The sequence below is a fragment of the Callithrix jacchus genome, chromosome 12 (assembly GCF_049354715.1).
Source record: "Callithrix jacchus isolate 240 chromosome 12, calJac240_pri, whole genome shotgun sequence".
NCBI lineage: Eukaryota > Metazoa > Chordata > Mammalia > Primates > Cebidae > Callithrix > Callithrix jacchus.
This window is the reverse complement of record NC_133513.1, coordinates 16,953,932-16,969,784: the sequence shown is the minus strand read 5'-3', so window position 1 is coordinate 16,969,784 and position 15,853 is coordinate 16,953,932. Positions and strand designations below refer to the sequence as shown.

Genomic DNA, 15,853 nt, shown 5'->3' with positions numbered 1-15,853 from the left:
CTACCATGTCTGAGCACTGTGCTTACGGGAACCTCCATCGCCTGTAGCTCTCTTAATACTCACAACAGCCCTGTGAGTTGAATGATCATATCCCTGTGCCCTGATGCCACAGCTAGCTATCAGGGAGGTTCAGTCCATTATGTAGCGTTATGCTGGTGATGGCCTGAGCAAGGGTTTGAACCTAGGCTGACCCCGCCTCTGCTCCATACGCACTAAGCTATCTCTGTCCTAGTTTGTTTTCTGTTGCTTATAACAGAGTACTTGACACTGGGTAATTAATAAAGAAAAGGAGGCTGGGCACAGTGGCTCATGCCTGTAATCCCAGCACTTTGGGAGGCCAAGGCAGGTGGCTCGTTAGGTCAGGAGTTCAAGACCAGTCTGGCCAAGATGGTGAAACCCTGTCTCTACTAAAAATACAAAAATTAGCTGGGCTAGTCTCGAACTCCTAGGCTCAGGTGATCCTCCCACCTTGGTGTCCCAAAATATTGAGATTACAGGTGTGAGCCAGAAAGTAGTGTTTTTCTGAGAGAGCCATGGTCTTAATACAATGGCATGTTCGCAAGGACTCCTAGAAAGCCAGGGATGCTGAAGTGATGCATGCCCCTGCACCCCAGCAGGATGGCAGTCCACCTGGACAGATGCATGCACACGCCTGCACCCTTCCACCCTCCACCAGTCAGCTCACTTCCCTGCAGAGCACTGCTGTGGCCTCATTCTGTACTTTAGAGCAAACCCCATGTTTCTGCTGTGGCCTGCAAAGCCTTCCACGCTCTGTGCTTGTCATTTGCCAGTCATACCGGCCTTTGAGCTGCTCCTCAGACTTGCCAAGTTCCTTCTTACCTCAGGGACTTGAGGCAGGCTCCTTTTCCCCTCCCTGCCCAGGAGTCCATTTAGCAGACTTCCCTTTACATCTCAGCGACTACAGCCAGGTCCCCGGCCCTCTCTTGCTGCAAGAAAGGCAAGTGCCTGCTTCCAGCCTCCAAGATGGCAGGTGGCCGAGGAGAATGGGCTGAGAGTGGCTTTGGGCATAGCCACCCAGCAGAGCATGTTTAGTTGAGTGTGATGGAGACGTCACCTAGACTGAACAGTGTGGGTAGCAGCAGGCCTGAGCGTTGTTTCAATGGTTTAGGTAGGCCTGAGTGAGAGCGAGAGATCTTCAGGAGGCTGCTGGGGTAAAATAAGATCATGGGAGTTGGGGAGGTGAAATTTGAGAGTGTGTGGGGTTGCTCCCCTAGACCCATGTTGCCTGCTTCTCTGAAGATCCGAGATGGGGCGTGTGGTGGGGGTCTAGGAAGCACTCACTGCATAGTAGTGAAATATACACTCTTCATTCTGGAGCAGGGCATCCACAGACACACCTACCCTGTGGTCAGTGTTCCCAGGGCTCTGCTGGCAGAGGATGCACACAGGTTGGACGTAGAGGTTGCCGTGCTTTGCAAAGCTCCAAAGCTATGTGACTCCTGAACACTGGAGGCCCATGGAGTTTACTGCTGGGTGAAGCTGGGTCAACAGCTCAACTCTCCCTTTGCCTCCCTTTGTAGAAGACAGGGTGGGGGTGGCGGGGAAGGGGAGTCTTCAACCGCCAGTCTGTCCTGAGAGTGCTCATTCACCAGCCACAGGTGCTTCCTTAAGGTTGGAGCTTTGCTCTCTAGGCAGCAGTCTGCTCCTGCCCCCACCTCCCCTCCCTCTTGAAGTTTGAATCAGAACAAAGGTAGTTCTTGGGGAGGAGGGAACTCAGAATTTGCTGGCTGCAGGGGACAGGGCAGCCTCTGGCACCTCCAGTGTCATCTCTGCATGGCTACTGAGGTCAAGATCCAGGACTGATTTAGTCCCGTCCATGTGTATTCATGAAGGTGCTGCCATCAGGCAACGTACTAGGCTGCATATTTGAGGGCAATGCAGAGGGAATGGGCTGGATCCTTTCCACATGGGACTCGCCGTTTAGCAGGGGAGGCTGTGAAGTGAATGGCAAAGACCACGGCAGCCCCAGGAGAGAGAAGTGACTTTATCTCGGGAGGTCCAGGGGAGTCTTCTGCAGGAGAGCTTGTCTGAGCTGGGTTTCCAGGGATATGAGTGAAAGGGTGCTAAATCCTTGCATGTCAAAACGCACTAACTGTTCAGTTTCCAGTTACATTTTTGCTCCAACATCACTGTCCTGAATAGCCTACTATCCCTAGCTTAGGAGCGCAGGTACCTGCACTGGGTACAGCTGGATGTGGAACTTCCATTCCTTCCTGCCGGAGGAGGACGGAATGTAGAATATTCCCTCTATATTCAACGTTAGAGATCACCTCTGCAGTGGGCTCATTGGGGCACCTGGAAGGAGGCCTTGGTGGCATTTGATCACAGTGATGGAAAGTACGCTGCCTGGGACAGCATGGTGGACTCTGAGTTTCAGGAGATCAACACAATTCCCATTGTGTTTGTCCAGTTACGCTCTGAGTGTCTCTTGTGCATTTCTGGGCCTAGCTTGCCTTGACTCCAAGACTGGGCAGCATCCTCTGCTTCCCTTCCCTGCTCTCCAGGACTGAGGAAGTGAATTGAGCAGTCACTCCTTCTCCTGGCATTAGCAGAGCATCTTACATTTTGCAGGTGCCTAATCTCTTTTCCCCACTGAGTCACTTCCATAATTTAGGAGGTAGACAGGAGGTGCTGTCATGCCCATTTCAGAGGTGGGGAAACTGAGCCTCAGAGCAGACAAGCTGCACACCCACACTGCATAGGAGATAAAGTCGCCAAGCTGGGGCTGGGACCTGGCCCCTCCTGACTACATGGTGCCCCTGTTCTATCTAAGGATATTCTGGTTATTTCTCCAAGTGTCAGGTGCAGAGTGGGATGGCGTGGAGTCGGTGAGAATCATTCTGGGGTGAGATCTGCCTTCACTCTCTCAGTGGCTGTCTGCTTCTAATTAATTGCAGATTATGTGTGAGAGTCTGTTTGAGAATTGCCCATACATATGATACCACAGCCTGAAGGGGTACGAAGCTGTGCAGCTCTGTGTCCTAATTATTTATGAGTATTTCCCATGTAGTTAATCTTCCTTGCCATCAGTTAACCCCACCACTCCACTGTGCATGAGGCCAGTGACAACAGATGTTGGCCTCGCAGCCCCAGGGGCCATGGCAGACTCAGGGCTTTGGACAGGTCAGGGTCATATCTCTGCTGGTTGCATGCCGTCCAGTGGACAGGAGCAGATGACGGGGACAGCTAATGCCCAACATTCGCTTGCAGGAGCCAGAAACTGGTCGGGCTCATCTGCTATTCTTGATGAATCACAGCAGCTGAGAGCTAGAAGGATTCTAGAAGATCAGCTTGTGTAACTGCTGCATTTTGTAGATGGAACATCTGAGACCCCAATGCGTGTGAAATGCCTTGCCAGTTAGAGGCTGGGCCCACAGTCCTTGTCTGTTACTTGCCGTGACATCACACATCTTTGCTTATAATGTCATTTTTCTCATCCTGCTTATCTCCCACCTTGCTGACCATGTTGCCTCCCATGCCAACTCAATGTAGGTTCCACATCGTAACATGTGGAACAGCTGTGACTCACTTGGTGGAAAGGGACAGAAAGCAGCCAAAACTGGCTTAAGTAAAATAAGGGAATGATATTGTTCCCCTACTCCAGCATCCAGGGGTGCAGCTGCATGTAGGCATCCCTGGATCCCAGAGATGGATGGTTTTCAGGTCTGCCCCTGAAGGGCTCTGTTAGCAGGAGAGAGGTGCAGAGAAGCACATGTCCATGACCCGTGGCCAAGCTGGCTTTGCCCCTAGCGTGTTGAGGCTCTGTCTCTAGGATGATGTGACCGTCTTGAGAATGTTGATTTGCGCAGAACCAACATTGAACCCTGGCCTCTTCATTCTGAGATCCCATTAGGGAGACAGTGAGTATCACTGTGGTTGTGGGTTCCAGTGTCAGATGGCCTGTCTTTCAGTCCCAGTTCTGCATTGTCATTCCTTTGTTTTGTTTTTGTTTTTCTTGAGACAGAGTTGCTCGGTTGCCTAGGCTGGAGTGCAATGGCATGATCTCTGTTCACTGTAACCTCCGCCTCCTGGGTTTGAGCAATTCTCCCGCCTCAGCCTCCTGAGTAGCTGGGACTACAGGTGCATGCCACCATGCCTGGCTAATTTTTTTGTATTTTTAGTAGAGACTGGGTTTCATCATGTTGGCCAGGGTGGTCTTTAATACATCATAATTCCTTCATAATTTAGGGCAAATTACTTCATGTGTTTCAGTTTCCTAATCTGTAAAATGGGTTTGATTCTAATACCTGCTTCATGGCGTGATTTGAAGGGCTGAATGAGATAATTGACACAGTTTCACCCTGTGTCTGGCACATGGCTGGTGCCCTGCTAGCAGTTGTCATTAGGAACACTTAACTTCTCTTGGTGTTTCCTTCTGTGAAATGGGGCATGACACCACCAGTTCCATGAAATAAGGAACTTACTGGTTCCTTTAGTACAGTCAAGTCCAGACCTAGCCTTCAAGGTTGGCAGTGGATGAAAAATTGCCCCTGGCAGAAGCTGAGGCCTGTCCCTCCCACTCTGCTGCTTTTCCCTTCAGCCCCCTCGCTGGTCTCACAGCTGCTGGTGTTATCTTCTTCTTGGTTGAGAATCCCATCCTATCTGTGGTAGGGACTGGATTCTCCTCCACAAGTTCTGAAAGAAGAAAGTGGGTTTCTCAGTCTCCCTAGGGATTATAGACCCACGCAGCTTTGAGAGCTAGGCCAGTAAAACTCCAGGCCGGGGTGGGACATAGCAGGATCAGACATGCTCTGTCTAGAGAAATTCAGGGGAGTTTTTGCTGCCTCTACTGCATAGCCCAGACCTTCCCCCTGCATTGGTGTGTGTGTGTGTGTGGTGCTGGGTACTAAGTGGAATCGCTCTGTAAAGGCATGTAGGACAGCCTGTTATTCACAAGAGCTCACGTGAATATCTTTGCAGAATGTGCCATCTTCTTGGGGGCCTACTGATTCTGTGTGGTGCAGTGAAGAATGGGTACGCCCCACTATGTACAGCTTCACATTTATTGAAGTCATCTAATTAACACCTGTACTCCGCTTATCATCTGAACCTGGACCTCTGGCTGGTTTCTGCTGTATGTTTCTCCCTGAGGCCTTTCTTTGTGAAACACGTGTGTGCCTCGCTTGCAGCTCTCTGCCCACTGAAGGAGAAGTGGGTGAGCCTCATGTGTAATTGATAAATAAGCCTGCCACTGCACCCTGCAAGAGTATCCTTCCTAGGGGAGCAGCTGTCTTCCTTTCCACCCCCGTCTCACTCTCCATAACTGCTTTTTCAACTAGATCAAGGTTTTAGCATTTAACAATATTTGGAGTCCTTGTGGTGAAATAATCGAATTGACCATGCTGGGTGATGGAGACAAAGGTATTCGCTGTAATAATTTCTGAACTCTTCTGTAAATGAGATCTAGTAACTTTGAAAAGCGGTTCTCCTAATTATGGAAAACAGTTTGGTGGATCCTTAAAATGTTAATAGAATTACCATATGTCCCTGTGATTCTACTCCTAGGTACACATCCAAAAGAATTGAAAGTAGAGACTCACACAGGTACCTGTGCACAAATGTTGATGGGAACGTGACTTATAATCTCCAAAAGGTGGAAACAGCTCAGTACAAATGTTCATCATCTGAAGAATGGATAACCAAATTGTGGCATATCCATACAATGAAACATGATTCAGCTATAAAAGGAATGAGGGGCCAGGCACAGTGGCTCATGCCTGTAATCCTAGCACTTTAGGAGGCCAAGGTGGGTGGATCACTAGAGGTCAGGAGTTCGAGACCAGCCTGGCCAACATGGTGAAACTCATCTTTACTTAAAAAAGACAAAAAGTAGCCGGGTGTGGTGATGGACACCTGTAGTCCCAGGTACTTGAGAGGCTGAGGCATGAGAATCATTTGAACCTGAGAGACAGAGGCTGCAATGAGCCTAGATGGCAACATTTTACTCCAGCCTGGGCAACAGAGGGAGAATCCATTTAAAAAAAAAAATAAAAAGGAGTGAGGCACTGATGCATGCGTCAATGTGGATGAACTGTGAAAATATGCTTAGTCAAAGAAGCCGGGCAAAAAGACCCTATTAAAAAAAACACATATGATATGGTTCAGTTTATGTGAAGTATCTGGAGTAGGTAAATTCAATAACGCATTGTAGATCAGTGGTTGCCGGGGAGGAGGATGAAATGGGAAGAAACTGCTTAATAGGTAAGAAGTTTTACTTTGGAGTGGCAGAAACGTTCTGGAACTGGATAGTGGTGATGGCGGCACAACATTTTGAACATACTAAATGCCACCGAATTGTTCACTTTCGAATAGTTAATTTTATATTCTATGAATTGTACCTCAATACGTTATTTTTAAAAAGCCTTCAGTTGTACCACTGCTCCCCACCTCCTTCTCACTAGGCAAGTAAGTCTTTTCAGTTCCATGGCTTCTCCTGCTCAAAACAACCTCTACAACTTTGTGCCCTTAATTCTGGTGAGTACTCCTTTAAAGCTAATGTGCTCATCATGCCTTTTAAAAAAAGACTGTAGATAGTAAATATAGAGACCACCGTTTTTTTTGTTTTTGTTTTCGAGACGGAGTCTCGCTCTGTCACCCAGGCTGGAGTGCAGTGGCACAATCTTGGCTCACTGCAACCTCCGCCTCCTGGGTTCAAGTGATCCTCTTGCCTCAGCCTCCTGAGTAGCTGGATTATAGGCACTTGCCTCCATGCCCAGCTAATTTTTGTGTTTTTAGTAAACACGGGGTTTCACCATGTTGGCCAGGCTGGTCTCAAACTCCTGACCTGAAGCGATCCGCCTGCCTCGGCCTCCCAAAGTGCTGGGATTACAGGCATAAGCCACCGTGCCTGGCCTAGAGACCACCTTTTGACACTGTGATATGAAATGAGAACATATATGTGGAAAGGCACAAAATTAAAAGAGACACCCCTAACCCCACCTGAGTTACGACTTCTAATAAATTCATACATACCTAAGTGCTGTGTTTTTAAGCCTTCTGTGAGTGGGGCAGGGCAGGGTTGTTTGGATTCTCTTTGGTCTCTGGTTTAGTCACTTTGAGGCTGCTGGGGGAATTCCTCTGGGGAGTCATTCACTGTCCCCTGTCTGCCTCCATTAGATCCATCTCAGGCCCCTTCCAACTCTATACTTCTGACATTGGCCGATGTGGGTGGAACACTGCTTCGTAAAAATGGCCGTGCAAAAGTGTGCTAATTACTTTGACATTTCCAAGCTGCTGGGTGCTCAAACTCTTACTGTAGGACAGGAGGCTCACAGCGGTGGCCCATAGTGTGATCTCTTGGACCTGTGTGGTAAGAGCCTCAGTTTACAGTGTTTAAAAATCAGATCTGTGTAAAAACGTGACTTCTGGCTGCTCTCAAGTCAGTACAGGTGGCAGCCACGTCCTCGAGTAGACAGTAGATTGGAGGCGGGGACTGCTCCTTGGCCGGGCTCCTGTTGTCCCAGTGTGCCCATGTCCCTGTGAGGATATAGCTCCCTGGAGGCCCTGTCTGTGTCTGCTTTTAGGACACCTGCCTTAAGGACTTGTAGTACGTCTGTATAAAAATCACCGTGTGTGTGTTTGACAGCACACACATGAACAAGAGAGAGAAAAGCAAAAAATTACAAATATGGAAAAGTTAATAAAAGATCTAGAACCTTATCAAGATTTTGCAAAGCGTTTTTCTTCTGTACCTTGTGACTTTCTTCCATTTTCCCTCCCATTCCCATGAGTTCCTCACATTTTTGTTTTCTGTTTTGAGACTATAATTATGTAGAAACCATAGTGCTAAAACTGGAAAGGGCCAGAATTCTGTCACAGTTTTGATTGTCCAAAAGCGAACACAGAAAGACAGGGAGAACTGCCCGAGGCCATACACTGGGAACTGGTGTGAGTCCTGAGGCTGTGAGCTACATCTCAGGAGCTGGGTTGGGCCTGGCACTGCCCACTTGGGGGACAGGCTTTCAAGCGAGCTTGACCAGGTGTGGGTCCTTGCCTGGCCACTTTCTGGCTGTGTGGCCTGAGGCAAGTCACTTCCCTTTTCTGGGCTGCTGTTGCCTTATTCATACAGTGGGTATAATCATGCTTTCTTCTCAGGGACCTCCTGAGAATTATATGAGATTGTGTGTTTCAGGTACCTCTCACATTGCTGAGCATGCAGGAAGCAGGCAGTGCATGGTAACCACTGGTTATCTGAGCTCTGGGAAGGGGGTCTTGGGACATTTCTTGCTCCTTCATCTTAACAAATTGAAAAGAATAGAAACTCTGGGTGGGCTAGGGGAAGAGGGAGGCAAGAGACAGAAACAGAACGAAAAGTTAGAACAAGCTTGAGTGATTTAAAAGTTATGTTTTGGAGCTCGATATAGTTTATCCTTTCTTTTAAGAGATAAAAGGAAAGGGAGTGGGTAGGCAGACAAAGATATAAAAAGCAGGATGTTAAGTTTGAAAAACGATGATGTAGGTTAAGTCCATCCCCGTAGAGGAAAATTCTTTATTTGTACATGTGCCCTCATGAGCTCTCTCTTTAAATATAGCTGAGAATGGGCCCCAGGGGAGTGTTTGTAAAGGCTCTTTGAGGTCTTTGGAAAAAGATGCTATATAAAGCCAGGGAACTATTACACAGATCTATGTATATATGTGAGAGAGTGTGTGCGCACACATGCAGCCACACGTCACCGTGTCTAGTCATCACAGTCAGCAATCTCTTCCCTTTTTAATTTTGAAAAGGCAGTTGAAGATCAATTAGTCTCAGGATAATTTCCCCCTGGGGGCCTTTGGTGGCTGGAGATGAGATCTCACCCCTCCCTTGGCGTCACTGTTTCAGTGCTTTATATAGCAGCCTCCAAGGACTGTAATCATTTGTGTGAATGGGTCTGTACGTCATCTGGCTGTGTGTCTGTGTTTATGTTTGGGTCCCTGGGGACTGGGGGCTGGTCCCTGCTCCACTGTTCTTTTTGAAATTGAGCATTTGTGCGGTCACTGCCGAGAAAGAAGGGGAATGTTTTTGTAGGCTTGTCCTGTTTGAGGTCATGGCAATGATATATGGGGCCTTATCCCCTCCTCCCCATGCCTGACACACTCCTGAGATGCAAGATGGAAAAAGCCCAATTTGAGCCTGAATCTCTGTCATTGGGGCAGGAAATTACAGCTGTGAACCTGGTGGTTAGTGTTCTCTGCGGAGGCCTTGAGCTTACAATTAACGCGGTTGACGTTTCTGCCCAGCTTATTCCATGCTCAGTTCCTGGAGCTGAGGGTGGCATTTTAGCAATGGGTGACTGTCAGTCATTCATTCGTTTGTTAATCCACTTACGCATCTTACCTTTGATCATTCACCAGGTCTTACATGTGTCCTGTGCAGGACACTGGATCCCAGTGCACAAGGGATGCACAGGCTTGTGGGTGGGGCTTTGGTGGCCAGAGCTGCAAATGAGCGTGTTTAGCCCAGTGGACAGTGTGCTTTCGTGGAGGTGCATATGAGGTGCAGTGGGAACTCAGTTAACTCTTCTTGGATCGTTTGGCTGTGAGGACACAGAACCCACACATTTAGAACACAAGGGCACAGAACCCCATAGGAACTCTCAAGGGTCTGGGAGCTGAGAGCCGCGCAGGAGCCCAGGAGGCCATTTGTGTGTGACTGCTATATTCCCTTTGGCCACGTGGTCACTGGCAGTGGGCTCTCACTTCCCACGCCTGCCCTTGGATAGCCACCTTGGCTATGGTGGAGCAGCAGAGGACTAAGCCAGGAATGAGGAGTTCACTGAGCCACGCCAGGCTGCAGGGCTCCATGGTAGCACATGTGACATTTTTGACACCTGCCGCTTGGCCAGACTTGGTACTTTCTTGGTGGCTGAGTGGGCTTGCCCTGAGGAGCTTTGCTGGCTCCCCTGATTGGTGACCCTCTGTCTGTGGCTGGATCTGCATTTGTCTAGGCCTTTGTACCTGGCAACAGAGGAGCCTCCAGCCAATGGTCCTGGGCCCAATTTAGGGTTTTATTTAAGGATGGGTTTATTTATTTATTTTATTATTATCATTTTTATTTTTTTGAGACGGAGTCTTGCTCTGTCACCAGGGTGGAGTGCAGTGGCACAATCTTGGCTCTCTGCAACTTCTGCCTCCTGGGTTCAAGTGATTCTCCTGCCTCAGGCTCCTGAGTAGCTGGGACTACAGGTGCACACCACCATGCCCAGCTAATCTTTGTATTTTTAGTAGAGACGGGGTTTCACCATGTTGGCCAGGCTGATTGCAATGTCCTGACCTGAAGTAATCCATCCACCTTGGCCTCCCAAGATGCTTGCATTATAGGTGTGAGCCACTGCACCTGGCTGGGATGGGTTTATTAAATTGGTCTTTTGACCAGTTGGTTTTCAGCAAGTCACTTTTTCAGTGTGTCTCCATACTCACTGTGGCGGGGCGACTTGGAACTGTCTTGGAACTGTTCACTCTTGGGCCAGATGCATCTGTTGCCACCTTCCTTCATGTCTCTTGTAAGGTTTTGGCATATCTGAAGTTCTGAAGCCTCAATATCATAGACTTGGTTTGAGTCAATAACCACCCTTGGTCTCACTTATTGCAGGTGAGGTGGGTGGGGATGGGAATGGGAGGCCTTTGGGAGCTGAGTCTTTGAGTGGGGACAAGAGTAAGGCAGGGCAGGCCTGCTGACTCCCACAACTGCTCTAGCCAGTGAGCAGTTGCTCAGAAAAAGCACTCCCCTGTCAGAATCTTGAAGGACAACTTAGAGTGTGGGAGGGGGCCAGGCCTTCCAGATGCTGGGAAATAGCCTATGCCAAGACACAGAGGCATGAAAGAAGGAGAGTCGGTTTGGTATGGTTGGAGTCTAACCAAGGAAGAGCAAAGGAAATGAGCAGAGGCTGCAGTGCCAGAGAAGCTACTGTACACACGGTCTGGAGCTCAGGAGAGGGCCTGGGTGGAGATGTGAGTAGGGTAGAAGCGGTGATGGAGCCCTTGGAGTAGATGCAGCCTTATATCCATGCAGCAGCACTGAGGCCAGGCTAGAACTTTTTCATTGCCTATCACCTCTGTTATTAATATTAAAAAAACTTTTTTGAGGCAGACTTTCACTCTGTCACCCAAGCTGGAGTGCAGTGGCATAATCTCGGCTCACTGCAATCTCTGCCTCCCAGGTTCAAGTGATTCTCCTGCCTCAGCTTCCCAAGTAGCTGGGATTACAGGTGCCCACCACCACATCTGACTAATTTTTGTATTTTTAGTAGAGATGAGGTTTCGTCATGTTGGCCAGGCTGGTCTCGAACTCCTGACCTCAAGTGATCTGCATGTCTTGGCATCCGAAGGGCTGGGGTTCAGTTGTGAGCCACTACACCTGGCCTAATTAAAAATTTTTTAAAAACTATTTAATTGACAAAAATTATATGTCTTCAAGGCATACAACATGATGATTTGATGTATGTCTACATTACTTAATAACTACCACAATCAGATGAGCATATCCACCATCTCCCTGAGGGAAGATGGGGGGTGCGTGTGTGTGTGTGTGTGTGTGTGTGTGTGAGATGAGGACACGTAAAGTATACTCTCTCATTCCATTTCAAGTAAACAGTCTTGTAGTATTGTTAGCTAGAGTCACTATGCTGTCATCAGGTCCACAGAACTTACTCATCTTCTAACATAAAGTTATAAGACGTGCCCTTTTGACCAACATCACCCATCTCCCCTACCCATACCACCATGTATATACATATGCATATACATATTTGCAGTGGAATAATATTCAGCCATAAAAAAGGAATCTGGGGCAGGAACAGCCCTACTGCTGTTCTGTTTCTCTCAGTCTGTATTGTCCTGTGTGGGTACAGCCAGCGGTCCCACCTGATTGGCACAGTGTCAGAGCTGCCTTCCGCCCTGAATGAAGAAGGAAGGCTGAGTGGGGTGTGGAGGGAAGAACTTGTGATGTTCTCCTAAGATGGGCTGGCAAATGTTTTCTGGAAAGGGCTGGATAGCAGTTATTTCAGGCTGTGTGGGCTCCACGATCTCTGTCAAAACAGCTCATCAAAGCAGACTTAGTCATTGCGGAAATGGATGGGTGTGGCCATGTTCTGGGAAAGCTTTACTGGCCCCTGCTCTGTTCTCTGAGGCTGGCGAAACCAGCAACACTTTTTCCAGTTGAAGGAGCTGGGAAGCAAGGATGATATCATTTGCTGGGACCCTGAACTCAAGTGTGAAGGACGTGGGAATCAAAGGTAGATCTGATTAGAAAACTGGTGTTCAAGTCCCGGCACGGTGGCTCACACCTGTAATTCCAGCACTTTGGGAGGCCAAGGCAGGTGGATCACTGGAGGTCAGGAGTTCGAGACCAGCCTGGCCAACATGGTGAAACCCCATCTCTACTAAAAATACAAAAATTAGCCAGGTAGGGTGGCAGGTGCCTGTAATCCCAGCTACTTGGGAGGCTGAGGCAGGAGAGTAACTTGAACCTGGGAGGTGGAGGTAGAAGTGAGCCAAGATTGTGCTGCTGTGCTCTGGGTGACAGAGCCGGAGACTCCATCTCAAAAAAAAAAAAAAAGAATGGGTATTCTTTTTCCTCTTCCAGTTTGCTGCCCTGAGGAGCTTAAAGTTCCACGAACAATGGACCAATTTTTTTGTGTGTGTTAGATGCACCCTTGATGTGCAGATACAGAAATTATTATTTCTTTAACAGACTTGGCCTTTGGCTTCATGGTAAGAAAGATGGAAGACATGTTTGTTCGTAGACTTTTGTAGTTTTTATTGCTTTGTTTCACATATTTACACATTACTATATCAGAAATTTATTTTAGTACATTGCAGGAGCAGAGATTTATTTAAGTCTGGTGTCTTGCTTCCCAAATGGTTCCTTGCCCAGCCGCATTTGTGGATGAATCCATCCTGTCCACAGCATTTTCAACGCTGCATTTTATCTCAGATCAGTTTCTGATGGTTGAAGTTAACATTCCCCTGTACTCTTGCCTGGTTTTGTGGTTCTGTCTTCTGAAGCCAAGCAAAGAACCAATGTTGAGATGGCCATTTGCCTTTCAGGCATGGGAGAGGGGACCCCCCCGGCAGGGCCAGGCTCTGCAGAGTCCACAGTGGTGTAGTGTTGCTCTGTTTTCACTTGAAATGTGAGCTGCAGTAGGTCATAAAGATGAAGGAAATCACAATAATAGAGACTAAACAAATCATTTGCTGCACGGTGCTGGGGAGAGGAGAGAAAATTACATGCTTGGGAATGCCTCTGCTCGTGTGTGTTACTCGTGCTTGGCAAAGTATGATATTTAGCTGATCTATAGAAATCACCCCAACATTACCTACTAGCTTTACTGCCCCAAAAGAGTCACAGAACAGCCAGCGTGGCAGCAAAAGAGAATGTGTGTTCAGGTTCAAGCCCATCCAAAGAACATTTTGGGGGCTATACCAGTTTTCAGTCCCTTTCCTTCTCCACCATTAATCTGAACATTATGTCATAGCCACTCAGGGAAGGTGGAAGAGTCTGACAGCTTGTCTTTCTATGATGGATTTTTAAAAAGATGCCCACTACCAGAGTACTGCTTTGGCTGTGCTTGTGATATCAGTCATTTTGGTGTTGATAAAAACAAAAGGGCCTTGTCCAGGAGGCCGGAGATACACCGTGTATGGGATGGGGGAAGGCAGGGAAGGGTGGAAGGGTGAGGCCAGGGTGATGGTGTGGATCAGGTCAGTGTCCATTGTCTTTTGTTTCTCACTGGTGGCTTCTGGGCAGTGATTTGGGCTCCTGGAAGGAGGGGGGAGCTTGTGGCTGAGATCTCTCTCTCTCTCTATTTTTTTGAGATGGGGTCTCACTGTGTTGACCAGGCTGGTCCTGAACTCCTGGGTTCAAATGATCCTCCTACCTTGGCCTCCCAAAGTATTGGGACTGCAAGCATGAGCCATTGTGCCCAGGCTACATCCCTTAAGACTACTTGAGGCTGCACTTGCCAGGCAAGCATTGCTCTCTGAAACCTCCTGGGAAACAGTTTTTCCTCCTAGAATTTCCCCCTGGAATATGACATTTTCAACTACAAAGTCTCAGTAGCAGCATTGGGGACCCTCTTATCCCATGCCTGCAAGGCCCAGAACCCAGATACTTGATTTCTAAATGCCACATCGCTGTCTGGGGCTGATTTTCTGTATTGCCCATGGTGATCTTGTTTGACACTTTAGAAAATTCTACTATCTAGTGTGATGCTCTAAGGCATAGACCACTTAAATAATCCTTTTTTTCCCCAAGGTCGAGGTAGACGGGAGTCCAGTAAATCCCCTGACTCTTGAAAATGTGCCCAGTTTAACCCACTTGTGCTTGTGAGCCACATGGCTACCTCATCTCCATCTTCCTGTCTTCTGCTGTTACAGCTCTGCAAAGACTGTCATGATACTGATCAGTAATACTTGCTAAATTCTGTTCTGTGCTGGGCACCCTTCTAAGCATCTCACGTACATATTGCCTTATTGAATTCTTACACTTCTAGGAGATAGTGACTAATAAGGTCTCATTTTATAGACAGGGGAGTTGGTGCTCAGAGAGGGTCACTAACTTGCCTGAGGTTAACCTGTTGCAGTGGCAGGATTTGAAGCTGGGACCTGACTTCAGAGACTGAGCTCTAAAATCCAGGACCCTGATCAGCCGAGTCTCTTAGACTGGTATAGGAGTTATTTTTGAAAGGGAAAAGGGAGCTTATCTAGACAAGTCATCCTTAATAGTATATAATTCGGAGAGGTGAGGATCCTGTAACAGGCGAGGCCTGCCAATTATTCTTGACTTTGTTTTCTTCCCTTAGGTGAACTGCGCCAGGCCATTGTGGCCATGATGAACAGGAAGGAGGAGCTGGAGGAGGAGAACAGGTACTGTGATTTTCAGGCTTGAGGAATAGCCTCTTTCTTTGACACTCAGCCTCTGGGGCAGAGAGAATGTAACAGATGAGGCATATTTCACTTTCTTGGTAAAAATCGTAACTGGCTATTTCTTAATGTCAGGCATGTGCCACTTTGGTATCTCTTGTGATTGGTTTGTAAGTAAGGAGTGGGAACCTTATGATTAATGACACCTTCATAGAACAAGCTAAGAATCTAGCAGAGCAATCGTTAACTCTTTTTTTTTTTTTTTTAATAAAACAGGCTTTATTGAGATTTAATTCACATAGACTATAATTCACTCATTTAAAATATATAATTCAGTAGTTTTTACTATATTCACAGATATGAGTTAACATCAACACGGTCAGTTTTAGAACATTTCATCACCCCGGAAAGAAGCCTTATTCCCTTGAGTTGTCACCCCCTTAGCCTAGGCAGTCTTGTTTGTTTGTTTGTTTGAGACAGTTCTGCCTCTGTCTCCTAGGCTGGAATGCAGTGGTGCAGTCTCTGCTCACTGCAGACTCTACCTCCCAGGCTCAAATGATCTTCCAACCTCAGCCTTCTGAGTAGCTGGGACTATAGGCGCATGCCACCATGCCTGGCTAATTTTTGTATTTTTAGTAGAGATGGGGTTTTGTCATGTTGTCCAGGGTGGTCTTGAACTTCTGAGCTTAAGTAATCTGCCCTCCTTGGCCTCCCAAAGTGCTGAGATTACAGGCATGAGACACTGTGCCCGGCCTCTAGGCAGTCTTTAGTCATCATTAATTGAAGACCTATCATGTTGCGGGCATCTGAATACTTATCTAAAAGTTTGCCCAAATCAGGGATACTTGGGGAAAGATGAAATTCAGATTCTTTTGACTTGGCCAAAAACCCAATTGCAGACTCTTGAGAGGGCGAAGGGTTTTATTAATCTCTGTTCCCTTTGGAAACCCGTGCTAGATACCACCTGACATTGGCTGCTGGCTCCCATCTG

The 15,853-nt window shown here is 47.6% G+C and overlaps 1 protein-coding gene across 8 annotated transcripts in view; it reads left to right on the top strand.

Moving 5' to 3' along the window:
* The window catches only part of SNX29 (sorting nexin 29), a 591,074-nt gene that overhangs the window by 121,468 nt on the left and 453,753 nt on the right, over positions 1-15,853 (top strand). For all 8 annotated transcript variants that reach the window (XR_013524649.1, XR_013524648.1, XM_078344734.1 and 5 more), the window contains one exon: positions 14,802-14,865. Coding sequence is in view for 6 of the 8 variants with exons in the window: in XM_078344734.1 (XP_078200860.1) it covers positions 14,802-14,865 (64 nt within the window). In the remaining 2 variants the exon portion in view is untranslated. The remainder of the gene's footprint in view (positions 1-14,801; positions 14,866-15,853) is intronic.